We start from the raw sequence: 27,501 nt of genomic DNA, 5'->3' as shown, positions 1-27,501 counted from the left end.
GCCGCGGTGTCCCGGCGGGATGTCGGGGCCCAACGCGGAGCCGCACGTGCCGGCGGGCGACGGCGGGGACGGGGACAGCGACAGCTTCGGGGAGGAAGGTGCGTGGCGGCGGCACCGGGCAGCGCCGCCCCCGGTGGAGCCGGGTGGCGCGGGGTCAGGGCCCCTCCTCCCCTCCCCGGCGGGCTCCCGTAACGGGTTGCTGCCTCAGCTGGGAGCGGGGCTGGGCCGGTCCTTGCCCGGCAATGGGGCGCGGAGCTCCCGCAGCCCTGGGGTGCGCGTTTCCTCCCGTTGTGACCCGTTTATCCCGTGCTACTGCGGGTGCGTGTAAGCGAGGAGGAAGATGTTTCGGTTTTGAAACCGCAGGATGCGTGACGTGCGCAGAGCTGGGAGGAGCGGTGGGGTTGGTGAGGCTGAAATCCAGCGCGGCTCGGCCCTCATCATAGGACGTGTGTGGCCAGAGCACATCCTCCCCTTCCTCCTCGCTTTCTCTGTTGGCTCCGAGCAGTGCTCCAGGCACGCACTGTGTGTGTCACCTTGGCTCTTGATGCCAGGGTGGAGAGGCGCCAGCCCCAGCCGGTGAGGTGTGGGCTTGTCCTACCCATACTTTCCTGTCCTGCAGCTCGCAAGCTCACAAACATCAGCCTGCGGGCACAGCTCAATGCCCGTGTGGCTTCAGAAAGGAACATGAGCCTGGCTCCTGAATAGCCTGTCAGCAATTTGTCTTTTCAGTCTTTTTGTTATTCTTTAGGATTGTGCGAATATCGCTCAGAGCAATCCAAAAGCAAGTGTTTCATCACAGTAGCACAGCTGTTTTCATCTGATTAACAGTGCTAATGCACATCACTGAAATGCCATTGTAGCCAGGCTGACACTTTTGCACTTGAAACACGTGCTGTGAATAGGAAACTGTACCCAGAGAACCATCTGTCAGGGTCACACTGGATGAGTTCAGTTCTAATCTGAAGGACCCAAAGCCTTACTGGTGCATGAAAACCCTGCAGTTGAACCCTGTGCCCCACACTTCAGAAGTAACAGTGCCTCCAGCAGCACCTTTGGGCTCATGCCTGCTCATGCCACAGCAATGGCTGTGCTGCGTTGGCAGCCTGAGCCCAGCCAGGCACTTGCAAAGCACATTCCAGCCTGAGAGCCTCACACAGGTAATTAACAGAACGTTAATGTTTCACCACACAGTGCCAGAATGTCTCCACCATCAGGAAAGATGAGCCCTAAGGCATCTAAAAAGCCTCACTTGGGATTTATTTGGTGCTGTTGCAGTATGGCTTGCTGCATGCTAGCACTCAGCTATTTATATGTGAGATCAGAGGCCGCTGCATACACCAGCAGTGGGTTTGGGCTGCCCAGGTACCTTGCCTCAGACCTTGGTACCAGTCCTCCAGCTGCCTGCTTGATCAGGGAACACAACACACAGGATTCAGTTGCATTTCACTTCACCCACCCGTGGCAGATCAGGCACAGCCAAATTGCTGTGTTTTGCAGAGCTCTTGCTGCTGTCCCTGGCTGCAGTGACAACATACTTACATTGTTCAGTCTCTCATTTCCTTTCCTTTTAGAATATGCAGCAATAAACTCCATGCTGGACCAGATCAACTCCTGCTTGGATCACCTGGAGGAGAAGAATAATTACCTACATGCCTGCTTGAAAGAGCTGCTGGAGTCCAACCGCCAGACACGTCTGGAGTTCCAGCAGCAGAGCGAGCAGCAGAACATGGAAGCTGATGTGCACGGATCGCAGCCTCCCAAATAGTGTCTGTCCACAACCTCAGTATTGCTGAGGGAACTGGTCACCGATTTAAACTGTGCTTGTGTCCTGCCATTCACCTCCATGTTCTGTTTTTCTTTAGCTGTGTGATAGGTGCAGAAGCACACAGGTGGATGGAGGGGAGCTGGTTCTTTCTGCTACCCAACTTGGTTAAAGCTGGGTGTAAGGAAACCTGATGCCATGCAGGTTGTTTGTGAGCAGGTTCCTCTTCACAAAGAGGAAAAATGATCTCGGCTCTTTTAGACCATCAAGTCCAAGCAAGTCCAAGTGTTACAGCTCTAGCCTCTTCCCTCAAAAAGCACGTAAGGCAAGGGCTGTCCTGACTCCAGGCTTGCCCCTAAGTGTAACTCTGGTGACACACTTGGAGAGGGAGGCCCTAGACCAGCTCCTGCCTTAAAACCGCTGCTTCTCTGTTATTCACGTTAACTGGGATGTCCAAAATGTTGGCTGATGGTCCCAGATCACCAGATGCTTCTGTCCCATTCCAAACAGATAAGACAAGCTGCCAGGATGATGTTTTGACTGGTATAATTGGAAGCTACCTAACTCCTTAAGCTGCCATCAAGAACTCAGGTGATAGAGGGAATCAGAGCAGCCCAGTTAGTCCCCATCACTGCATGAGCTGTGCAGAGCAGTGACAAGACCTGCCTGTGGGCTGCTCCCTGTACGTTTTGGCAGGAGTATGTATGAGCATCCTGGTCTGAAACAGAAGTCTTGCCAGGATGGCCTGGGGCCAGCACTGCAAAACAATTCTTACTGTTCTGTAGAATTAAAGGAGCTTGTTTTGAAAGTTAAAGAAGTTATTTATAAGAAATCTGTTTTATTAAAATCAGTTTGAAATAAGATTTGTTCCCAAGAGCCTCCACTATGAGAACAGACTGTACTAGGCCTTGTAGCATTAACAGAGGACCAAGATGCATTCTTGCCCAGCTCAGGACACAGTGCTTGCCTAATGTGCATCTCTGAAAGGAAAGCATTCTGAGAAGCAGAATTGGGCACACAGTCTTCCAAGAGACAAACTTTTCCTCTGCCTCGAAAGGAAATGAGAGGAACTACAAAGAATTACTAGTAAGTCTGCATCCATCTACTTCATGGACTTTGTCCCCTGTGACAATCCCATTTCCAGGTTCAACAATCCAAGCCTCAGTTTCTCCACACAGTTGCTGTATCCCAACCGTACAAGTAATAACCAACACCATCCTGTATTAGACACGCTAAAGCCAGGCTTCTTTTATTCTTAAAATAAAAACAGCAGTAAAGTTGAAGGTTTTTGCTCTATTAAAAGACTCAGAAAATAAACATTTCCAGCAAATATCATATGTAAAGGGCTCTCCCTTTAAGGCCACTCTATCTGGGTTTGTGCCTAGAAGAGCGTCTGCACCCAGCAGAGGTAAGACCGGCTGTCTCACCTTTGGCTAGGGAGGAAGGCTCTGCCTCTGCCTCATTCTGTGCTAAACCCCATCCGCTCCCCAGATCCTGGCAGTCGTCTGTGCCTTCCCTTTGCCTGGCTGCATTGGCTTCCTCCTCCTCACACACAGTGGATGCCCACAACTCCCCTGCCGCACGATTCTCCTCGGGGAGCAGCCAGTCGGCACTAGTGGTAGTGGGCTTGCGCTCTTCCTGTAGGTTCTCTTCGTCTACAACCATGATTCCACACACATCATCAGTCACACTGGCCAGGCCTTTGCCCTCTGCTACAGAGGTGGCCAGCTCACCCTTACCCTCCAGAGACCTTGGAGCTTGTTCTTGCAGGGCTGACAGCTCTGTGCCCCCTTTCTCTATCACACGATCATCAGTTTTCTTGCTGGTATCTGCTGCTGGAGCAGGAGGCTGTTTTGGATCATCCAGCAATTGGGAGCTGGAGCCCTGGGAATGCAAAGGAGCCTCGGGGTAGGCAGCTGTGGCACGATGCCTCGCTGCCTTGTATCTCTGCAAATACAAACAAACCAACATGAGAGACCAATCCAGCTCAGGCACTGCAGCAAGCGGCATCTGGTCCAGGAAAACCTGTACAAAAACAGTGGTGAGCAGCAGCTACAATCTGCAGGGGCACGACTTGTCTCAGCAGCTTTCCTGGCCTGGCTGCTGAGGCTTTCGAGCAGAGAAGGGTCAGCTCCTGTGAGGAAAAGTGGCAATATTAACAACTGCAATCCCTCTCACATTACTGAGTGCTGAGCGAGTGCATGGCAGACCCCTGGCTCCCCAGCCAAAAAAAAATCATGTTTTGGCAATGGTTAATCTTAGTCAGACTCAGGATTTTATGGATGTAACAGTGTAAGTGGCACCTCCTGCTTCAGCTACTGCCAGGATGTAACTCTGGACATGTTCCCTGGATACACAAGGCACTGCCCTCTGCTATAGCAGAGTGATTTAATGTTCACCAGCCCAAGCAAGACTTCAGTTGAAAGCTTAAGGTTTATCCACACTGTTGATACAATCTGTGCACTCAGTGAAACCGTTGACAGGAACACTAAGATACCAAAAATATCTTCCTGTTACAGGGCACTGAGGTTCTCTACAGAAGAAAGGTAAGCATCTCATTGATAAGATGGCTCATTTGCACTCGCTACCACGAGGAACCAGTAGAGGTCTGTAAGGAGATTAAAATGGCCAACAGCCATTTGCAAGACTGGATTTCACAAAGACAGCAATTCTGTGTAACCATCCAACATGCAGCAGGAATCAGGTCTTCAAGACCCAGAGTATGAGCTGAAGATAAAACAATCCTCAGCAGTTCCCTCCGTAATCAATTCACTTTTGGCTTTCTGCTTAACAGGTCCCTTGAACTGGCACTAGCATTAGACCTGACAATTTAGCAGTGCTCCCATAGTTTGTAGTGTGGAATTACAGCGCACCACACAGGCAGCTTCACATTGTAATTCAGTTTATCACTGCAGGCTTGTTCTTTCTCTGTCCTCAAATAGTGGGTTATGCACGAAATCATAACAGAATTAGATCAGTCAAGTCATAATGTAGCCAAACTGAACCAGATACAAGCACATCAACTTGTTTCCAGAGTGATGCTGTGAACTGCTTCACCAGCAGACAGTTCTCTGCTTTGAAACCCTCTGCTACTCAGATAGAGTACCCCAGAAACTAACAATGATTTAACTCAGACTGCAAGAACCCCAAGGCACCCTGGAATAATCGTTACTTGCCTGCAGGTATTTAAGGTTGGACTCTGTTATAAATAATCCCTCCAGGTCACTCTGGCATCCATATGAAGAGCATCTGATTTCAACTCTAAGTGGGCCAAAAGGGAGGCATAACACACCGCTGCTGCCATTTCACTCTAGCTGATCTAAAATAAGCCAGGAAGACTGCAAGGCCGATTCCTTCTTCCCTGAAATGTCTTACTGCAGGAGTGGGAGAGGATGAGCAACCATGAAGGAACAGCTGTGGTCTTCTCCTGGTATTTGCCATTCCAAATCTACTGCTAAGTGCTGGCTTCTGCAGCACCCACCCCTTACTGGAGGCAGGGACTGTTGACTAAGAATAGTTAACCTGCCTGAAGACTAGAAGAAAAACATGAGGTTTGGGGTGTGTTTGTTTCTTAAAACACTACCAAAAGCTGGTAGGGAAGCACACTGGCTTTTGTTGGAGCAGGTTTTGGGTGCAGAGGACAAAGTCAGTGTGGGAGCCTCCCTCCTTGCACAGGCAGGGCCCTGGCAGTGGTCATGGGAGAGGGCAGAGGCAGTGCAAGCCCTGTGTACCCACCACAAGGCCCCTCACCCCCTGGCAAGTCAACAAGGACAGAACAATGGAGGCAGATTCCAGGACAGCCCAGTAGGAAAAGCTTCTACAAAGCAGCAAAGGGCAGTATGGCTCCTTTAGGTGGAGCCAGTAAAGCAAAGGAACAGCATCAGTTGGCAGAGCTTTGTGCTGAGGAGCTTCTAGGAAAGGGCAGCAGACAGACAGACAGACAGACTCAATTCCTGTTGCAGGCTGACCCTGGGGACCAAATGGATTCTCACCAGCTCGTAGCGTCCATCACATAAAGAGTCTGTAATGTTAAATTTCCAGATATCTAAGGTGAGGATCTGATTTTACCAGGCTCCTTCATGGATGAATCACACCCACAATTTTGGCTAGTGGAGCTGTTCCTGCAGTATCACAGGCAAAGATGCATTATGTACAAGCTTTCTTTACAAGGAACAGCCCCTCTCTCTTGTTCTTTCCCCATCTAGACCCACCTGTAATCTGTCTAACAAAGAGGCCTAGACTGAACGATAGACTCCACAGGTTCAGCAAACAGAGCAGACACTCTGAGGAAGATTTCCAGCCAGAAATGGGCAACAAGATGACAGCAGCAGTAGCTGGGAAGCGGGACTGGACTGCTTTTAGATCTACAGGGGTGATGGGAGACAAACACAGAGCACACCAGGAGAAATCTATGGCACAACGGACACCAAGGATGATGGGAATGAACTGAAGACAGGACAGCTAACGTGGTGGATTGGCTGAAGAGACACGCACGGGGGGTAACAAATGCCAGGCCATGCAATCGCCAAAGGGTCTAACCTGAAAGTTCTCAAAATGCATCAGGGACTTGCAGTGTGCGAGCCGGGCAGCAGAGTCGCTATGGTAGAATTTGTGACACAGCCTGCAGAGGTAACCTGCGACGGGGACCAGAAAATCCAGGCCTGTGAAACGGGAGGGGAAGGGAAATCACAGATCACATTGAATGGAACTCAAATAATGAAAGCATGTTAAAGGGGAAAGGGTTGAAGGGGGAAGAAAAGTGGAAAGCTTTGCTTCTGTTAATCAGGGAGTTGCAAGACAACTTGCTGAATATCTCATCTTACCATGGAATGGCTGTGTGGTGGATATTCAGAGAGAAATCTGGCTGCCAGAGCAAAGAAACTACACAGAGCATTAAAGTGGGGGGGAAGGGAAAAAAAGAATACAATGGAAAACTACAGAGAACATGTGATCTAATGTAATGGGATCAAACCAAGCAGAAGACAGCAGGCGCGCAAGAGGAACACGCAGAGAACATTCACAGCATGAATCATTATTCCATCTGCCACACGATAGTGGAAGGTTACAGCGATATGGAAGATTGGTGTAAACAGAGCTCTCCTTGGGCACAAAACAGCCTCTGCAGAGCTGCCCTCCTCACAACACCAGTGGCCATTAGAGGTTTAAAGTCAGAATCGCTTGCAGGGTGGGGATCAGGGACAGCCATCTGGAGGCAACACTGCCCACCAGTCCAGCAACATGTCTGAGTAAGTGCTAGGTGGAGCGTGGGGGTTCTGAAGCAGGGGAAACATGCACAGTTTGGGCTCTAGCAGAGAGCTTGATACTTGTCAGTACTGCTCAGTATCTCTGTACAAGCTACATTTCTGTTGGAAAGCATTCCAGTCAATATGCTTCCAGGCTCCATCTTTCCAGAGCATCTCTCATTTGCTACCTACTTTCTTCTCCTGCCCTACTCGTCCATTTCCTACCTTAGGCTCTCACCCTTTCTTCTTCAAAGCAAAAGGCTGCTGACAAACATCAACCACATCCTTATGATTTATCACACAGTAATAAAGCAATGTTTGGCTCTTTCTCCAGGCAGCAGTGACCTGCACCAGTCCAATGCAAATGCTGAAGCACCATGGCCCAAGAAGTTATCACAGCAGTAGGTAGAGACCATCTTCTCTTACAGATACAGTGTGTGGCCAGAGAAGGCTCTGTGGACCTTTGCTCTTAACTCTGCTTGCTTACCATAGGCTGTGTCTGGACAATACTTCTCGCTTCCTTCGTAATCCTCCAAAGACACTTCCTTCAGCCCAGTCTGGAAACCAAAAGAACATTAGTGCCTACTGTATCTATGCCAATTACCTTCCTGGGCTTTTCTGGTAAGCTTAGGAGCAAAACAGGATTCACATACCAGAGACAGAGCTGCACAGCATCTGGTTAGAGCCAGATACAAACCCCAGTGTCAGCAGACCACTCCATTACAGGGGTTAAAAACGCCCCTTGCACTCCAAGCCTGAAGCAGCTTAGCCATGTACCTCCTTCTTGGCAACTGCTCTCTACTTGTAAAATACTTATCAAGATAAACCTCCATACATACATTATGCTACAAGACCCAAGTACTGTGGGGCCATTCAAAGAGACTATGTCAGTGTCTGTCAGAAAGTCTTTCCCTTAAAAAACATTGCTTATGCTCCTCAACAACATGATAATGTTTGAAGACACCAGTAGGAGCTGTAGAGCACAGCAGAAACACCCTCCTGTATCCCACAGGTAGTGCCTGATTCTCCTTTGCATTCTCCTGCACGCTGGAAGAACCCCAGAGCCCTCTCACCCTCCTGCTGCAGGGTACAAACTTGACTGGACTCTCGAAACCTGGAGCTCAACCAATGAAGTCACAGGATCCCACAGCAGATTCTCAGACAGGTCATTCCTTCTCCTTTCGTATGGCATACCTGCTTAGCAGCAGAATCCTCATTCTCTATCAGCACTACATCAAGGTCTTCCTCCTCACCAGCTGCCCCCTCCTCCTCCTCTTCTTCATCATCATCATCTTCAAAACAGCCAACAGCATCCACTGTGATCAACTCCTCTGAATCTTCTGGGCTGCCCAACTCCTTCTCTCCTAGTCTCACCTGTCACATACAGAAAAGAAAGATCAGACCGACTTTGCACTCTCCATTTAACCAAAGACCCAGATTCTGAACAGACTGCACGTGATGAGTACAAGGGACTGCAAGAGAGGCACAGATCTATCTCATTTCTAGAGACAACTAACTCATTGTTCCTTTTTCACTCAATTTCTTTAAGCTCTAACAACTGAAGTCCAGCAAAGGATGAAAACTAAAACAGGGTTGGAAGAACTGCCTGTCTTCCTTTCTTCCCTTCAGTAGTCAGGGAGGCAGAAAGTTAACCTGCTCCACAGTGTAGCTGCCTCCAGTCCCGCACAGCTCTCCACTCGGGCAGGATTACCTCTTTGGCTTTCTGCTTGTGCTCAGCAGACTTCATATGCTCCACAAACTTGCGAGGGGTCTTGAAGTGGCGGCTGCAGACAGTGCAGAAGGGACGAAGCGAGCGTTTGGCCAGCTAAGGAAAGGACAATTCATTAAGTTACGAGAGAAACACTTTACAGACTGCCCACCAATTCCTCCATTCAATTGATTAGGTAAGTATGAGAGGCCATATTTATTGAGAAACGCCAAGAATTATAAACTAGAGATGCTTCAGGCCGTATTGACACAACTGGAAGCTCCAACAGTGCCAGTGTTCAGAGGCAGGAGGCAGCATGGCAGTGCCCTTCAACAGTGAGGATGTTACTAGCAGAATTTTACGTGCATCTCTCCACTCCAATTGCTCTTCCTTTGCTGCCTGGGGAGCAGGAGATGCTAGACACTTCCACTCAATCCCCAGGAAAGGTCAGTGCACAGATAAAATCCATGCTGTGGTTGCTACCTTGTGTTCTTGGGTCCTGCGATGTTTGATTAGATCCCCCGTGAAGTGTATCTGACAAGTGTTACACCATCGCTGCTGGGTCTCTCTGAAAGTGAGAACAGATATATCTGTAAGTCACACTTCCATGGAATACTGCAATTTGCAATCTGTTCCTGGCATTGTTTTCCCCAGCATTCCTATCTTTACAGGCTCGGATTTATCTTCTCCCCTTCCCACCCACTTATATAGGTTACTTTATCTCATGCTGACAGAAAGGCACCGGTTAAAACAAGACTCCAAATGGATCTACTGTATTAAAAACTACACAGCAGGTCAAAGTCAACCCTGGTATCCTTCAGCAGGAAGAAAGTTGCCTGAAGGAGATTAAGGCTCCTGAAACTAGAGGGATTTTGTACCTTATCTAGACAACAGGGGAGCCCTGGCACAGTGAGGAATTTCAGGTCCACATTCAGAATGAGCTTTCTAGTGCAAACCAACACTTACCCATCTTTTTCTGCTACTGCCTTCTGCTCCTTCACCATGGGCAGGAGTGAAACAAAACAAACATTGCTCATGTGCTGGATCTCCCCGAGTCTCTGCTGGTGCTGAATTCCAGCCATGTGGGATTGGAAATTCTGAGAGAGAGGAGAAAACTCCATTTATATGTATTCAAAATACAGAAAATAATAGGCATGAGCTACGCTTTCCATTCTCTTGACTGCTCTTTAACAATGAAGTGGTATGAAAGCTTAAGAGCATGGCTGCCTGTGGATCCACCCACACTGCTCTCAAGCAAGTTGCTTGCCAGCTCTGCAAAAGAGGTTTATTTTATCTGCATGCTTGTCTTTATTTTTTATGCTCTTTGCTCCTAAAGCGTAAGCTTTTGTTAACAAGCCTCCTGCTGCACCTCCCCACAGCAGCAGGCCACATAATTCACTTCTCTTGACCACCTATATCCCAGCCAGACCTGTGGACTTTTACCTGCTGACTGCAGCAGTTGGTCTTGCAGATGTAACAGTAGAATTTCAGGACCGATTCAGGGTTGGGATCAGCTGTGCCCACCTCACAGGTCCAGTGGCCTGGCTTCAGAGCTGTTGTACTGATAGCTCTGCTCTCACTGCTCTGCTGGATAGTCACTTTCAGTGAACCTCCAGAGCTCAACACCTGCCAAAAGGAGTCAAGATTAAGTCCAGTCTCTTAGTAGAAGACACTAAAAATCACATCAGCTTTTTGTATGTGACCTAAGCTCCCTACCCCTAATAAAAATATGTTTGAGCTTGAAACCGCAGGAGGCTGATCAGAGAGACTCTTGTATACACTCCTCCTCAATGCTGCTAAATCAGCAATCCCTGTGTCACAGCATCAGGCCTATTAGGTGGTTGTTCCTACAGCCTCTGTGGATACCCTATGACCCAGTCTCCGGAGACTGGAGCAACAACAGTGTGCTGGTAAGGGACACAATCAGTTTATGTTTCTCCACTGCAGAACTAAAGGCAACAGAGCACCGCACCTGACGGAGTAAGAAACTCAAACAAGGGCAGGAAGATACGTATGATCACATCAACAAATGTCTCCAGTTAAGGAAGACTATCAAAAGTCTGATTCACACCATAGGCTCACTCTTTACTTACAGATTTACACAGCCTAAGAACCTGGTTTAACATCTAGCATGTGGGCAACCTATTTCATGCAAGACCCTCAAGGTTTGCTGGCTTAACCTCTGTCTCATTTTTCCAAGCTGCCTTTGAAAAGCACAGACTCCCACTGTCTGCTCACACCTGCTGCAATGGCAAGTCCCACAGCAGCTCCTATCTTTTCACCTGATTTCATTTTACACCTGCTCTCCTGCAGCATAAAGATGTATTCAGCTACAGCTCTCAATACGTAAATTTTTCAGTGGTTCTTTCAATTCTATTTCCACCTTTCCAGATGAATACTGAAATCTTAACAAACCCTAGCACCACAAACAGCTAGCAGTGGGTAAGGTACAGCCTAGCAGAGGCACAAAAGCAGCAAGTCAGAGCAGACTGTGCACTAATTACAGACATATTATGCCTTATTGCCAGGGACAACAGCTTACAGCAGGAGACAGAGCTCCAGACGTGGGTGCCATCTGGTTCCCAGTGGCAACGGGCTTCTCTGGGATGGAGGAGGAGGTTTTATGTTCTGCACCACCCCTGCACAGAGTGGTGTCTACTCACCTCAGGAGCCTTTGGTTCCTCAGAGAATTTCCTCTCTTTAGAGAGATCTTCACCTGTGTACTCCTTTGCATTGTCTGTACCTAGGAAGAGACAGTCTTTTTAGCTGCCTTAAATCAAAACAGCAATGACATTAAAAACAAAGCAGCAGGTGAATGAAGCCAGGGAGCTTTCCTCACAGCACTGCTGGCCATAAGCCCAGTTCACAAACCTTTCTCAACAAAAATCCCTTATTAAAGAGAGAAACTTTCCATCTTTTGCATTTGATAGGCAACAGGTTTAGAGGACTATGTTTGGATGTGGTTCCTAGGTTTTTTCCTCCTTTCCCCATCCTGTATCACTGGAGGAAGGACACTTCCAACAAGACCCACTGATCTACAGATGCAAGCTCCATCAAGAGTCCCCTAAAAGTACAAGTCATGGTGCTCAGCAACTTACCATCAGCTCGGACACGGGCGCTTGACTCTCCTGCTTCCCTGCTGTCTGTGTCATCCTCTAATGCAGACTCCTCAGTCACACTTCAAGGATATCAAGAAAATAACCTTATTCACCATGTTACAGAGAGATCCAGCAGACACATCAAGGCACAGGCTAGGGTCTAAACTACCACACACTCCCACTAAATAAGCTACTGGGAGTGGTATTTCAGGCAAGGATTTTGGAAAATAACACAATGAAGGGGAAGCATTCTAGAACAGCTTCAGGAAATGCAGCCAAACAAATCTGGACAAGAAAGTTACCACTTTTTGGATCACTTTGGAACTCTGGATTTTTTTGATCACTGCCCTCTCCTGCCAGAGGCCTGCAGGGAAATAAGTTCACAGAGGAAATATTCTTAACAAGAGCTTCAAGAGCTCACTCCTGTCTGACCTGCAGGGAAACTGCAATACCCAGACAGTATTCCAGGCTGCTCTGTGCAAGAGGAAACAAAGACCCGTCAAAACTGAATGGGTTCACAGTGGTGTCTTACAGGGTTTTCATCATCACTGCCTGCTCTATTTGTATCAGTTGTATTTCATTCCAAAGGCCCTACAGTTCTGCTTGTGAGGGAAGTGGAACTGTACCATATGCAAATCAAAAGGATTTTGTTTTATTTGGTACTGGTGAACTGCTAAGGAGAAAAGAGATCTCAAGGGGACTGCTGAGACTAAACAGTTGGCTTCCATAGAGCACAAAGTGTACTTTACAGTATCTTTTTCCATCCCCTATTTTTCCATCAGGGCTAGCACATTTCACCATGGCTTGACTGTCTTTCCTCTGAGGCTGTCTCGATATCCCACCCCCTGGTGTCCTTCTGCCAACATGGAGCAGCATGTTCTGCACAAGCAAGAGTGCAGACTCTGCAGGTAACTGCATTCAGTGATCCAAACACATACATTCCCCATAACTTATGGGACTGATGAGTGACAATGTAACTGGGTTACACAGCTATAAATAAGCAGCAGGGTTTGGGCAGTGCAACCACAAAGCAAACAAGAGTGGCTGGCATTAACATTATTTGTCAAGTGCTGCCAGCAGGCTCAACACTACACCACACACAGATGGTGAGCACTTCAGGGCAGGGGTTTGCATTCTAAACTGCAAATCTAAGGAGCAACCTAAGGGAGCAAAAGGCATCACAAGGAGGAAATAGTATTCTATGGATACTTGTCAGGCCATGCTAGAAGTGGGTGTTCAAGAAGGATTTGAAGATGATGAGTGCTTTCTGTACTGGAATGAGGATGTTGTTCCAGGTATACAGATGGTACATAGGAGAAAAGGCAGAAGAGGGAAAAAACCTGAAATGAAGAAGGAGGCTGGTATTCCTGGCCAAAGGGAAATGGAACAGCAAAGCACAAAACAAAAAGGTGTGGACACGGATGAGGGAATGCCCTTCTCATCTGTGAAGGGCAATACAGAACAGTAAGCTATTTTTTCCAGAGATCCATCATCTGTTCATTGGAAGTAAACAAAAAGACTTTAAAAAAAAAAGCTAAGGAATTATCTATTCTAAGTAAATACCAGCCATAACAGATGCATCAAATCTGGCTGTCCCTGTCTACTGCTCAGGAAAGGCTTTTCCTAATAGCAGGCTTGCTGCAGTGAGACCTGTCATTCCTCAGACTTGAGTCTTTTTCCAGTGCATGGAACAGGACTTTGATTAATATCCTACTAAATATTAATGTAATTAAAATTAAATTAGCTTTGGCAAACAGATTAACAAAGCACACGCTCAAATGCATTTGACTTTGCTTTAATCGAATTTATTCACTTTCTTGCTAATCAGAGCCCATAACTGACAACAGTCCCTGCTCACATAGTATTTATCACTCTCTGATGTTTTACATGATCAAGGTAACATCTGAACATCAAAGTAATCCTGGAATATTCTCCCTAAAGCTAGCCATTAATCTCTAATCTGCAGATGGGAAACAGGGAGGTGAAGAAACTTGTCCAAAAGCACACAGTGAATTGTTAACAGCGACGATAAGAGGCCCCAGGAGTCCTGACTCACAGTCATTAACATATGTTGAGGAATTCTCGAATCAATGCCTCCAGAAATCTGTATTCGCTCCCTCCTCTTCTCCCTCCGCACCAGCTACGGGCGACAGCTCCGGGAGAGGTGCGGCGCTGTGCAGATGGCACCAGGAGCTGCCGTCCCACTAGATGGCAATGCAGCCCCGGCTGTCCCTGCCTGCACCCGCCGGGGAGGCAGGAGAGGCAAGCCGGGCCTGTAGGGCAGGCTGCTGCCCGCTGCGCAGCCCTTGCGGGTTAATAGGATTGCCTTTGTCTATTTTTACCCAGCAGACAGGGGTACTGGCAAGACAATCTTTGGAGAAGGGATGCAGAATTCAACGCTCATGGATACAGGCTTCAATACTAGGGAGTATCGAGTCCTTTCCCCTTCTCATTCCTCAAAATAAACTACCTTCTCCTACACCTACTGTAACAGAATTTTCCTCTCGCTGTTACACAGCTGCTCATTTCCCTTTCTGACATTTAGAGAAATAGATCAGGATAGAAAAGAACCTTTCTGCTTCTTACAAGAATCCTGGCAGGAGAACACATGAGCAAACTCCACTTTGTTGCACATTTACATGAGCTGCAGCTCTTATTTTTCATTCCCATAGCTGGATCACCCCCAGAAGAGACCCTGCAACATGCTGGATCTCAGACTGAGATTGAATTGTCCATGAGCATCTGAAATACCTCCTACATGCCAGACATCAGGCCAGTACAGTACAGCCCTAATCATTAGGAAGTAAAATGAGACAATAATTCTAAGCCCAGTAACTATTTCAGTACCCCAATTCAATAAATACCTCTTCAGTCTTTTTGCTGCAGGCTCAGTGTTCAACACAGATTCTATTGCAGTTCTTGGCTCTGCAGGAAGACAGAAGGAGATCTCCTTAGCAAAGCAGACCATGCCACCCTGAGCATGTTCTCTAACTGAATGGCCAATTCCAATAAAGCTCTGTTAGAGCGAATACTATACACTTGCTTATTCTGAATTTGAGAATGGTAGTGACAAGGTTAGATAATGAATGACCTGAGAGACTTGAGTTGAATTGCAGATGTCACTGGATGAGCTGTCATCCAGAAAGAAATCTGTATTTATGTCTACTAAGTGGGTTTTAGTCCTATACCTAAGGTGACAGGAGCCCCAATCATAGAAACATTAATTTAAGCCAAGGTGGCAGATCTGTCTGACAGCAACCATTTAATCAGGTAATTTTCACCACTGCACATACACTGCTCACGACCTCACATACACCTGCATTTCTAGATTAGGCACTCTTCAGCCAGAAATAACATCCCCACATCCATATTGTATCTGACACTGGAAAAGATTCAGTGCCAGAGTTTGCTCTGAGCTGGAGCACAAGTACTCTTTCAACTCATCCCTTCCTTAGCATGTTGACTGCAACTGATTCTGCATCATGTGTTTGACACTATGAGATGGGGAGTTCATCATGGGTAAGGCAATGAGGAAGGTCCTATTTCAAAGCAGGTTTTTTCTCCCCATCTTAAATGGCACTCACTTTCAAAGCGACTTCTGAGAGGCTTGCATGCAAGGGATATGGAAATAAGTATAAAACCTAAAAATATCCAAGTAAAAAGGATATATGAAGCACATATATCCTTAGAGGGCTCACAGGCAGTTTTTACAGTTAGAGAGAAATGTAGCTGATTAAGACTAAAGTCATCCCAGCCTTTGCTGCAGGAACAGCCAAAAGCAGTTTATAATGCCTACAAGCATTTGTTTCACTGCAGGCTCCCCCTTACCTGTGGATAGTGAGAAGTTGTTCCGCTCTGACCCTGCCTGCCCTCCCTCTGGGATTTCCATTTTCTCATCACCTTGGGACTGAGATGAAGAACCAGGATCTAATTCTCGCTTCCTGTCAGGCATCCTCTGGAAGTCCTGCAATGGGCAAAGAGTCACTGCCAGCTCTTGGTCCTTCCTCAAACCCAACATACTGCCCAAAGCACCAGAGGTTTACTGGGAGGAGCAGTAACAGGAATTCCAGCACACAGGAATGGGAAGGAGTAGATGGCTTACAGTGACATTTCTCTAGTGCTTTAAGTAGCAACTGTAGGAGACCCAGCTGCTTGCAGAGTAGGGTCACTTTAGAGGGGCTCTGGCAAGGGGTGCATGGGCAGGGAAAAAGAATAGTCCAAAATAATCCCCCTTCTTTTCGACTCTGGAGAAAGGACAGTCCAAGAATGGAAGTCTACCTTTATCCACTACATCTTTTTGACGTAATGGAATCAACTATGCAAAAGCTAATCTAAGAGGAGGGAAGTACTGGTCAATTAATCCAAGAACCATTTCCAGGACACAAAAGAGGTCTTAATGGTGAAAACTGAGAAAGGTTTTCACAAAAAAGCTCCACAGATCTTACAAAATCCACAAGAATAAATATGATCCTGATCTTGAAAAAAAAAGAAAACAGCCCGAAGGGGCAGAGTGGCATGTCCATGGTAGGAGCAAGTCATTTGGGAACAACAAACTGCTTTGGAAGGCTAATGGAGCAGAACTCTGGCCTCTGGGAAAAGCAAAGCACTCAGCCAGGATTTCTTCTATTGCAATAGCTTTGAAGCTGGCATTTCTAAAGGATCCTTTTATATCTTAGGTGTAAACCACTCTGCTATGAGGAGTTGTTCTCTTGAGCAAGAAGTGACAAGAAACCTTCTCATCATAAATGTAAATATGGACCACAAGAACCCTGAAGATGGACTCATTTGTGCATTTCTGTGTCAGCAGCATGGTGCAAAATGCAGTTTTCATTGTAAGGCTCTCTCCCTGCTCTTTTGTTCTCCACCTACAATACAGTCAACTGCTGGAAGTGCAAAAGGAGCACAAAGCTCCTCAACAGCTGGAAACTGGAAGCCCACCTTGCGAAAATTCCGGTTCTGCCGCTGGAAGGGGTGGTTGGGGAAGCCCATTCGAGGCTTTAAGGAGACCCCAACGGGTGGTGGCCCCAGGAGGGAATGTCTTGTAGCCTGAGGGAAGAACTGCTGCAGTGCTGGCGCCGTCATGTTAAATCCACGCAGGTTTCCTATAAGTGCAAGCACACAGCACATCACCACCTTGCAGGGTGCAAAGGAGAAGAACATCCTTCACCTGTACAAGCAGGAGGTAGAGAGGAGAAAGGCTCCTCCACCCAAGACCCTTCACTGAGCACTGTATGGGTGCTCCATGCTCTTCAGCACACACAGAACAATTTGATGCGATAGCAACCATTACTATGTATCAGGCTATTGAGTTATAATTGTCACTGCAGGCTAAGATCATTAGAGCAATTAGTGGATCTGAGCACACTGCCGCTTGTGTTTGCCACAAACAGGGTCTCGTTTTACACAAATTCTCTGTAGAAAAGGAAAATGCATGGCACATTTGTGCAGCTGGCAGCTCACACCAGGACACGGATGCTGTTTAACAGATGCCAGTGACAGTGTTTCATTTAAAACAACACTGGACTCCTCAAACAAAAGATTCCCCAGTCTTCTCTGCCACCTGGGTGTCATGCAAGCTCAACATGGCAACCTCAACTCCGACACTTGAGACTCTGCCATTTCCAATTCTAATGCTCTTCTTGTTAGTTAATAGTCTGTGGATGCTGACAGAACTAAGTCTCAACAATTCCTTACGAAGGCAGTCCTTCCTATCCCCATTTGAGGGCTGAGGGAATGGAAGTGCCCAGATGCCTCAGCTACACCCCCAGAAGCTGTCCACCACTCTGGAAATCTGGATTTACACTCCAATTTTTCCCCCCTCACTTGAATTAATACACATTCTGCCTTTTCAGCAGCTGCCAAAACAGGGCAGGAAAGTTTGGAGATAGCCACTGCTTAAAGCCTGCAACACAGTAGGAAGTATACCCTCATGTTTGTCTTCAAAAGTAATCTAATTTTTTATTACTTACCATAAATAATATCTTACTGTAAAAGACATAGCTGTATTTAAAAACAGTATCTGTAAGGCAAGAAATCATTCTCCTCTCGGTTTAGTAGCTTCCAAGAGCCACACATCCATTTCAACTTGAAGTATTTATCTTTTCCTATTCCCACTGCTGAAGCCACACAGCAAATTAATTATTGATGCTGATGTTTTCCAGGTACAGAAATACTCCAGCATCAGATATTCTTACATGTAACCCAAACCTGAATGACCAGAAATACTCAGATCCTTAAGAAGGGCCACCCTGGACACTGCAAACATAATATTACCTGTTACCTGTGGCTACCTAGTGTAGAAGTCACAACTGAATGAGAAGTCACAGCTCAGCTCAGAGGTGAAAAGAGGAACAAGTGCATGTAGAGTGTTCATTAGCATACCTTTATCCTGCTTTTGCATCTAATTTGCCTCAGGTCCTTGGCTCAGTAAGAGATGTTGCTTTAGGGAAAAGGTCCACCCATGCTAATATCAAACATATCTGATAGGAGTGTGGCTGACTGAAGCGGAGTCAGACTTTTTTCCTGTCACAAATATACATATATATGCCAATCTTCAGAGCATGGCGTGTCCTTTGTCACTGCCAGTTTCCCTACAACCTGAGGGAGATCTGTAGAGAGCCACAGGAGTCACTAGAGAGCCCTCTCATTTAAATGGACAAGACAGAACAAAAGGGGAGTTAACGACATGCAGAATAAATCTATTGTCTTCACATCTGGGCATGATTCACACGCAAGATAAAAACTGCAGGCGTTAATCTCAACTGCACTTTTAAACTATCCCAGGTGCTGATTTTCTGTGTTGAAAAGGGCTGGCAGGCTGACATGAGCAAAAGCAAAACCAGCTACATTCCTGGTATCTTTAGTAGCAATTAAAGGCAGCTTCACACATCTATTTTGAAAACAGCACATCTGGCAAAATGAAATCCACTTGTGGAAACACAGTGATGGAAGAACAGTGATATTATCCACCACACAAATGACAGCCATTTCAGGGACTGGGAATTTTACATGACAACTGAAACCTGAACCGTTTTCCACCACAATATACTTAATTTGTTTGCACTGCATAAAGTTTGGGCAAAGAAAAGCATCTACAGCAAACCAGGTTAGTGTGTACGTAACAGACAACAAAATAAATGCTTTTAACTTTCCTACCAAGAAAGACAAGCAAATAATATTTTATATAAATATACTGATGAAAAAATACTGGCTCAAGTGAGTCTAAGAGGGAAGGCACATGGCTAATATCTAACCTGATACCTTCTAGTGCTATTCCCAGTTGTGACACACGGGATTTTCAACTGAAGAACCTTTGTGCTATGGACAAAAAACCCCAAAAGATGACAAATGGAACTGCCAAATACAAGGACTGCAATGGTTCAGCAAGAAATAGCCACACTCTGGTTTCAGTCCATGAAGGATGATTAAATAGCTCCAGTAAGGAAGCGTCTCCCATAACGACAGTACCTTGCATCTGCTGCATGAGTAAGGCCCGCTGAAGCATAGGATTGGCATTGAGCAGTGATGGTTGGTTTGTTGCCCGTAAGCTCAGCATCTGTTGCTGCTGCGGTGGTGGCAAACCCCTGGAAAAGAAGCATTAATCATCAGAACCCAGTAAAAGCTGTACTGTTCAATTCCAGACACCAAACAAGTGTAAAACAGAGGAGCAAAGAACATCTGAAATGCTGATTGCATGCGTGAAAAGATGCCATACACCAGCACTGTATCCTCTTTCCTCCACACTCTCCTGGAATTTCCAAAGCTGACAGATTGTCTATCAAGGAATTTGAGGTCAGAGAGAACTCCTTTAGCACCAAGCCCACATAAAGCCTCTCAAGCAGCATAAAAAAAGCCCACGAGCTGACTGCACTTCTGCAGAATTATGCAGCAACTCACCAGGAGAAAGGAGTGATCTAGATCAGCGGCCACATTTAACACAACAACAGAAAAGAAGTACTAAAGAGCAGCGAGTTTTCTCAGCAGCTTAAAGCACATTCTGCCTAAAATCAATGCCTCCCACACGGAGCCAGACAGGTCACAACTGTAAATGGTGCCCCCTAACTGCAAGAACCGCTTGGGAAAATAAAGCACGGCCTTGATATTTAAACCACGAGGAGGAAGGAGCGAGCGGAGGACTCTTCACTTCTAAGGAGGGTGGAGCAGACACGAAAAGTCTGAAGAAACTGGCAGGCACTTCTTCAGGCAATAGCAAGGTCAGGCCCACCTCTAAGCACAACTGCTGACACAGCTGAATCTGTCAGGGCTGGAAAGAGGTACAAACACGGATCGAAATAGAGACGCTGGTTGACAAACCCCAACCCTCTTAGCAGAATTTACAGCAGCTCATCTTCACGTTTGCTGCTCTAGATTGTTCTAGCCTCGGAGCTATTTATACCAGGAAAATCATACTTTTAAAGGTGTAAGATGCAGCCATGCTATCAGCAGCCAGCCCCATGCTGGCATTTTAAGGGCAACTTTGTTTACAGCATACAACATATGTTAATGGTTAAGTGATTTAGAGGATGTGTTTCCAGCAGAACAGAAAGATTCCCACATTTACCTGAGACAGATGCCTTAGAATAATAATTATGACCATCGATAAATTTTTTTTCCTCAAATTCACACCCACTGATTTGAATGTTAAAGATAACAATAACTGCAAATAAAAACATCATTTCTGAGAATCTGTGCTCCTTCTACAAATCTCGGCTCATCAGGGACAGCAATTCCCATCCAAGCCAGCCGGTTTTCAGGAAACCCCTGGTTCCCTGCCTTTTTATTTCTGGCAACTATCATTTGTCTCTTAACAAACAGGTTAAAACCATGATTTTCTCCATTCCCCGCTGCCCCTCAACGCTCTGTCACATCCTCAGCGCCCGTGCCACCGCACAAGTAAGTTCACTAATATCAGCCAGGCCAAGAGACCCATCCAGGGAGAGACAATAAACAAGTAGCTTCAGCTCAGTAATGAAATAACGAAGTGGGTTGCTCCGTTCGGTGCACACAAGTGTTTCTGCAGGATAAGGCGCTTTCCCCCGGGCCCTGGCCCGCGGCGGAGGAGACACCCGGCCCCAGAGCATCCCCACACACAAAATGCTCTGCCCGGAGCCACCGTACGCTCCCTCGGGGGACCCCGCGGCGGGAGCGGCACTACCGGGGCACGGGAGGAAACGGCGAGCGGGCCCTCGGCGGGGTGCGCGCACCTACATCCCCCCCTTCCGCCCCCCTACACCGCCTCCCCTCCGGCCACCCGCTCCAGGCCTCCAGCCCCACGGCTCTGCCCCGATCGAGGCCTACGCCCCCGACCGCCGACCCCCGCCTCCCTTTGTCGCCTTCCCCGGTCAGGGGAGGACAGCCCCGCCGCGGCTTCCGCGGGCGGAGGGGGGGACAGAGGGGAGGGAGGCGGAGGAGCGCGGTTCCCCAGGGACAGGCCCAAGATCCCCGGCCTCGCGTAGCGGCGCTTACCGGCCTCCCTGCTGCGCCGGAGGGTGGTGGTGCTGCTGCTGCTGCTGGAGGAGGTGCTGGAGCTGCAGCAGCTGCTGCTGGAACTGCTGCTGGTTGAACATGTCTGGGGAGCCCCGAGCGGGGCGAGCCTGAGACAAAACACGGGAGAGCGAGGGAGGCACCGGCTGCGGGGCTGGCGCCTATCAGCCCAGCAGCCATTGAGCAGGGGAGCCGCCGCCGCTGCCGCCCATTCATTCACTGAGCCGATCCCCCCGTGCCTCCTCCTCCTCCTTCCCCCCGGGGTCATCGCAAGCAGCAGCCTGTGGAGGAGGTTTCCAAACCCCACCTCCCAAATCCGCTCCCACCCTCCCCTGCCAGCGGAGCCCGCAGCCCGCCCCGCTCCCCGCGGCGCTGCCGGACCGGGGCCCGCGGCTCTTTCCCGTCCCCGCCGGCACTCACGGTGCAGCCCGCGGCGATCACCGCTCCCCACCAGCCGCCTCCATCTTCCCGCCGGGGACAATGCCCACATGCCCGGCCCCAGGCAGCTCCTCCGGCGGGGCTGCGGGACCCTGCCGCCCCGCAAGGCCCCGATCACCCCCGGAGCCGCCTCTCAGGGCTCCCCAACCTGCAGCACCCCCATTTCTCATCACCCCCCACAGCAGCAGGAATGAGGTCCCTGGTCCCTCGAGAGGGCTGGGAGGGGATGGACACCATCTGTCCGGGGCTGGGCAGGGGGAATGTAATAAAGGGCAGAGGAAGGGGGGAGCAGATGGCATCCAACAGCGTGGGGTTTTCTGCTCTTTGTTTTTGTTTTTTAAATAGTCCAGGAGCATCTTTGGTAACCATCTCACTGAGAAGACTGGGGAAAAAAAGCCCTCAACAGAGCGTCTGTCTATCTGCTCTGGTCACATCTTGGCAATCTGGCCATGATAATGTGGGAGAAAACCAGGGACGTTTACAGCATTGCTCTGTGTTGTAAGCTGAGATGACTTTTCTATCAGGTCCATCCTTTGGGGGAAAGGAGAGTTTGCAGCAAAACCTTTCCTGCAGCACCTGGTTTCTGTAAGTGAATTTGTTTTAGGGTATTTAGTACACACAGCCCCTACATGCACATACACTGTGACTCATTTTTTCTTATATTAAACCTAGAAAGGATAATGATGCATTTCTGCTCTTGGCCACTCCAGAGAATCCACCCTGAAATGATTTACTTTATCTTTTTATTGTTCACACTAATAAAGACTACTTGATTAAAGGCCTCGGAATTGCTTGTTAGCTAAGGTATTGTAAGCTGAACGCAGCTACTGGTGATACAGTTAGCATTAATAATTTTCAATGCAGCAGCATATGTTGATTTTTCCTTTGGGCCTTTTTATACCATCCTGGTTTTACAATAATCAATTTGGAGATGACCATCCATATTAATCAGTGAGTGGCAGTGTTAATGCGCAGAGTCCCTTACTCACTCACAGCTGTCTGCACAGAGAGGAAATGCTCTCCTGTTAAGCTTGAAAGCTTAAGTAACATCCCAGGGCATACATACAGAGGAGGCCACAAAGATGATCCAAGGGTTAGAGCATCTTTTCTATGGAGATAGGCTGAGAGGGCTGGGCTGGTTCAGCCTGTAGAAGAGAAGGCTCCAGAGAGACCTTAGAGCAGCTCCAGTGCCTAAAGGGGCTACAAGAAACCTGGAGAGGGGCTTTGGACAAGGGCCTGTAGGGGCAGGACAAGGAGTAATGGCTTTAAACTGACAGAGGGGAGATTTAGATTAGATACTAGGAAGTTCTTGCCTGCAAGGGTGGTGAGGCCCTGGTACAAGTTGCCCAGAAGCTGTGGCTGCCCCATCCCTGGAAGTGTTCAAGGCCAGGTTGGACAGGGTTTGGAGCAACCTGCTCTAGTGGAAGGTGTCCCTGCCCATGTCAGGGAGCTGAAACTGAATGAGCTTCAAAGTCTTTTCCAACCCAAACCAGTCTGGGATTCTGTATGTAACATTTGTAAATTTACAAAGCACCGTGTCAATGAGATGTGAATAACGAAGTCTGCAGGGTTTCTACTGTTAGATATTATATTCTGACATAGTCTAGAGGCTCCCCTCAAAGATCAGTCCTTCCTCTGTAAGGTCATATATACAAGTTATTCAGCCTGAACTGATGGGAAAAAGCCTACAGTAAAATATGTAGACACACTGCTACATTGAACACAGATCTGGATGTGGATTTAGGCCCATGCATGCACAATGCAAGTCAGGGGTAGGGCTGTAGGAGGTGAAGGCACATGCTGCTTTATCAACCTAAGCCTGATCTTCAGACATGCCTCTATGTGCCAGACAAACATCCCACCTACCAAAGATGGTTTAACTGAATCCAGAAGGTTCCATATTCAGTTAATCATACTGTTCAGTTTGAAAGTCATGCAGAGATAGAAGGTAACAGTGCAAAAAACTGGCCCAGGATCCTTTCTTTCACTAGAGGCAATAGAACAGTGTGTCTTACACTGACAGTACTTACTTAGCATTGGTGCCCACAGAGCACTGGTCCACAGACCTTGACCTCCCATCTTCTGACAGCTGTTTTTTCCTGCAATGAACATTTCCCTTTCAATTATTAAGCAATTTGCTCCTTAGTAAACAGTAGTAAATACACATCATATGAACACATGGAACCTTAAAAACAGCGCTAAAGTACAGACAACATCATCACTCAATAATAACCTAATAAGTAGGCAAAACTTGTGCCTCACTGACAACAGGAATGAATGAAAGAGTGAAAGTTCAAGGTAAGAAAATGACCTAGAAATTAGCTTGCAACAGAGATAATCAGCAGAGTTGTTGGACCATCACTGTAAGGCAGCCTGCATTACAACTCTATATGATTACATCAAGGTTATGAAATTTCTTGCAGACAAGAGGACAGACCATACAATGCTTTTTATTCAGAAGCTGGGTTGCATTATATAGCCAAGGATTGCTAGGCTGTATGAATTTGTTCCAGAGACCAGATCAGGTAGACAGATAACCAAAGATCTCTAGCTCCCAGCACATGACTGGACTGTGCAGTTGTATGTTTTAATTTTCGCTTTGGAAAAGACTTGGTATGAAACCCTTGAACCCACATAGCTTCTGAAAAATCCAAATGTTTCTCAGTGACAGCGCCAGGATACTGCGGTGCCCAAAATTTCTCTGCAATCCGCAAGGATAGTGGTATTACTCATCCATTTCACTAGGATATAACTAGTTCTCACCATAATGTCTTTAAACCTCCTAAACTCTTCAGAGAAAAATGCATATGGAGCTTTAAAGAACTTTTTCCTCCTGCTTTGGGGCTTATCTGTTGAAAGAAACTGGTCAGGTTTCATCAGACCTGCTCTCAGCAGGTGATATTGATTACTAGAATTCCATTGTTTTCCCTGTCAACTTTTCCCTGGAGGAAGGCTACATTCACACATGTGAAAGCAGCACCACGCAACATTGCAAAGCAAAATGATGTGTGCATTCAAGGACATTGCGCTCACTCTTTGTTCTATTGCTTTATACCTATTCCAAGTATTTCCTAATTGACAGGGCAGGCTCACAGGACATAAACTGAGATACTGGTTTTACACCCATTTTTCCACATGGTCAATCAACTTCTATCAGTGATTTTCAGTCTCGCAACGTAAAATATATTCCAGGAGCTATTTTGTATCATCTCACCGGATGTGGAAAGCAGAGAGAACTCAGCTTTGTTGCTAGTAAAGTGTTAATTTAAGCTCACATCATGTGCAGATCCTTTTGCTAATGGACTGTAACATTCAGTTTCTTATTTGTATTCTGGCTTTTTTGGAGCCACACTAAAGATAAACCTGGCCCAGTGTCTCATACACTGTATTTACCACCTTTTACCTCTTTCTGAGGGATTTGCAGACCAGTTCAGCAAATTTCCTGTTTCAGAACATGAGAGGAGGAAGTATTTCACTGTGTTTTTACAAAAGAAAACTTTAGATTTAAAACTCAGAAGTTAAAGGCTGCTTTTCTTTCAGGCAGCTTTTCCAACTAATAGGAACATTAGAGATCAACTTTTAATTTCTGAGCAACTGATATTACAAGAGATCAATGACGTTACTATCTGTATACTGTAGCATAGATAGTAGCATTTAAGTACCTATAAAATACTTGAATTGTTTTTATCTCTATAGGCAGCTGTACATAGTCATGTAAATGTAAGAGGCTAATTTCATTTAATTTGTTCCACTGCTTGTCAGCTGTAGAATGTATTCTCTATTGTTACAGTGACAACCCAGATTCTTTGTGGAACTGTACCTATAAACATGCAATTTAAATTCTTACCTGTCTTTATAGACATTTTTTAGGAACATCCCCTTCCTGACCAACTGTGACACATTCTGAACACTCACAGCTCTACCTGGAGAGAGCAGAAACAGTTTGCAGGTAACCAGGAGAATCGTAAGCTGATGGCGTTCCATGTTTTTTGCCTCTTTTTTCTCTGAGGACTAAAAGTGTTCTTTTGGCAAGGGCAAGGAATGAGGGCCAGAATCCAGCACTCAAGTGTCTATTTCTAATTATGCCAACTAAACTGGGAGTTCTATTTGCATGAGGTGACAAAATCAGTGTACAAAACTGTCCTTATGTTGATAGCCATACATAGAAACACATGCAGTTATGCCCACATTCATTTTTAGGGATTCACATTAAAGCACATCCAGAAATATTTATAGCATCTTGGGAGGGGGAATCTCGCATCCTTATTAGTTTTCTTTGCTCACATCTTAAGTTCTTCTACCAAAGTAGAAATAGATTTTTCCTGTCCACACCAGTTTGTAAAATTGTTTTCATTTCAAAGGACACTGTAGTTTTTCAGTATTTCCCATGGAGAATGATCACACAGTTGGTTTTCCTCTTATAACTGCTTCATGCTGCTCCATAAATGACAGTGGGAAGTATTATAAAATCAAAAGGCTCGTTTGCTGCTAACATCCTTGCAACTCAGTTTCTTGCAGGAGAGAAAATGGAAGGCTTTAGGAACGATTTTGAGCGCCTGCAGTTCTCATTTTCATCAGTGGGAGGTGTAAGTTTATAAAGCTTCTTGAAAACCAAGCGCCTGTCTCAGATCCCGAGTTTGGGTCTCTCTGGGCTGTGATTACAATTGCCGCAGAAGCAGTTAGAGCCCACAATAATAATGAGTTCTTGTAGGGGTAACGCTGCAGGCATTACACTGCGGTCTCATCTGCTTATGTGCAGGAGCACAATTTGTGCAACTCACAGTTTCACACTAGTATCAATCTGATGATAAATCTACATAACATTTGCAAGTATTTCTGCGTATTTTTACCAATTCTACCACTCCTTTTCTTCCTTTCTTGTCTGCCTGGAGAGCACCCTGTTAGCTGCCCCATCCCTCCAGTGCACTTTTGCCCAGAGACCATAGTCAGACCAATGATCCCCAATACCCACCCCAAGAACCACATTTCACAAAAATTAAGCACAATTTCCACAGAAAATAAAACCAAATAACATCATGAAAGAATACCTGCAAAGAGAAGGCACGAGCCTTTCTGCTGTACCAGCTCCTTAACTGGCAACATGAGCTTCCTTTCTTTCTCTCTATAGCTTTAAATATTAGCTGTTGACACACTGTACTTGCACAGTTCTTTCACGAACCTTTCTCAAAACAAATGGATTAGTTTAATTTCAGTTTTTCCAGAAAATGGTATAAACCTGAAAGATTATTTCTGGATTGGAGTAAGCTCATCCAGAAAAACACATGCATAGAGTACTAAATAGAGAGTAGAATACAATATAGGTTAATGTTTCTATTGTTAGGAAAACACTGATACCACAGTCAAATACAGTCGGTTTTGTGGCATTATTAAAGGCAGGAATAGATCCATAGAGTGGGGTATGGGGCAAGAATAGGAAAAACATCAAGTCTCTATGTACTAGCTAAGCAGTTAACACTGTTGTCCAGGAGCAGCAAGAGCAGGGCTACTCCCCAGTGGAAGAGGAACAAGAGGTATTGCCCCTCAGTGTCCAACCCCACGGCATCCAAGGGAGACAAGCAGGATAGACCAAAGATAATAGCTAGATTCAACAGAAAGTCCAGATCCTAAGGCAACAGCGTGGCAATAAGGCAGGTCTAAGGTTAAGCAGAGGTACAAACCTGCAGACCAAGATTAGCTCTAGTGATCTCCAGACACATCTATAGCAATAAAACAGAGTTAGAAAGTCAGCCTACAAACTGAAATCAGAAT

At 46.6% G+C, this 27,501-nt stretch overlaps 2 protein-coding genes across 9 annotated transcripts; one reads left to right on the top strand and one right to left on the bottom strand.

Moving 5' to 3' along the window:
- Positions 1 to 1,818, top strand: BBLN (bublin coiled coil protein). The gene is made up of 2 exons (XM_057405961.1): positions 1 to 98; positions 1,572 to 1,818. The coding sequence occupies exons 1-2, from the start codon at positions 20 to 22 to the stop codon at positions 1,763 to 1,765; spliced, it is 273 nt and encodes a 90-aa protein (XP_057261944.1). The 5' UTR covers positions 1 to 19; the 3' UTR covers positions 1,766 to 1,818.
- Positions 1,819 to 2,983: 1,165 nt separating this feature from the next.
- Positions 2,984 to 21,621, bottom strand: CIZ1 (CDKN1A interacting zinc finger protein 1). Of its 8 annotated transcripts, none has more exons than XM_057405956.1 (16): positions 21,277 to 21,621; positions 19,279 to 19,394; positions 16,750 to 16,913; positions 15,640 to 15,775; positions 14,676 to 14,736; positions 11,812 to 11,891; positions 11,377 to 11,456; positions 10,157 to 10,339; positions 9,680 to 9,810; positions 9,197 to 9,281; positions 8,717 to 8,830; positions 8,200 to 8,379; positions 7,493 to 7,562; positions 6,302 to 6,423; positions 3,502 to 3,709; positions 2,984 to 3,417 (listed from the first exon to the last, which is right to left on the bottom strand). In XM_057405956.1, exons 1-16 carry the CDS (start codon positions 21,375 to 21,377, stop codon positions 3,128 to 3,130), a joined length of 2,121 nt encoding a protein of 706 aa, XP_057261939.1. In that variant the 5' UTR covers positions 21,378 to 21,621; the 3' UTR covers positions 2,984 to 3,127. The 8 variants fall into 8 exon arrangements, 6 of the variants coding, with proteins under 6 accessions (XP_057261939.1, XP_057261938.1, XP_057261937.1 ...); XM_057405957.1 differs by having other exon boundaries at positions 3,242 to 3,417; positions 3,513 to 3,709; positions 21,277 to 21,620; XM_057405955.1 differs by having other exon boundaries at positions 2,984 to 3,646.
- Positions 21,622 to 27,501: the final 5,880 nt, after the last annotated feature.

Source organism: Pezoporus wallicus, unplaced genomic scaffold, assembly GCF_028554395.1.
Source record: "Pezoporus wallicus isolate ANWC-B61680 ecotype Strahan unplaced genomic scaffold, APGP_CSIRO_Pwel_v1 contig_4684, whole genome shotgun sequence".
NCBI classification, from domain to species: Eukaryota; Metazoa; Chordata; class Aves; order Psittaciformes; family Psittacidae; genus Pezoporus; species Pezoporus wallicus.
Note: the sequence above shows the minus strand (reverse complement) of the source record. Positions and strands in the feature narration are given on the sequence as shown.

What these genes read in the sequence shown, in the direction of transcription:
- BBLN (XM_057405961.1), top strand. Translation starts at nt 20, where the DNA reads ATGTCGGGGCCCAACGCGGAGCCGCACGTGCCGGCGGGCGACGGCGGG. An exon ending in CGACAGCTTCGGGGAGGAAG is followed by an intron (nt 99 to 1,571) that starts GTGCGTGGCGGC and finishes CTTTCCTTTTAG; the next exon opens with AATATGCAGCAATAAACTCC.
- CIZ1 (XM_057405954.1), bottom strand. Translation starts at nt 21,377, where the DNA reads ATGTTCAACCAGCAGCAGTTCCAGCAGCAGCTGCTGCAGCTCCAGCAC. An exon ending in CCAACTGCTGCAGTCAGCAG is followed by an intron (nt 9,811 to 10,156) that starts GTAAAAGTCCAC and finishes CCTCTCTCTCAG; the next exon opens with AATTTCCAATCCCACATGGC. An exon ending in TGCATTTTGAGAACTTTCAG is followed by an intron (nt 3,710 to 6,301) that starts GTTAGACCCTTT and finishes TTGTATTTGCAG; the next exon opens with AGATACAAGGCAGCGAGGCA.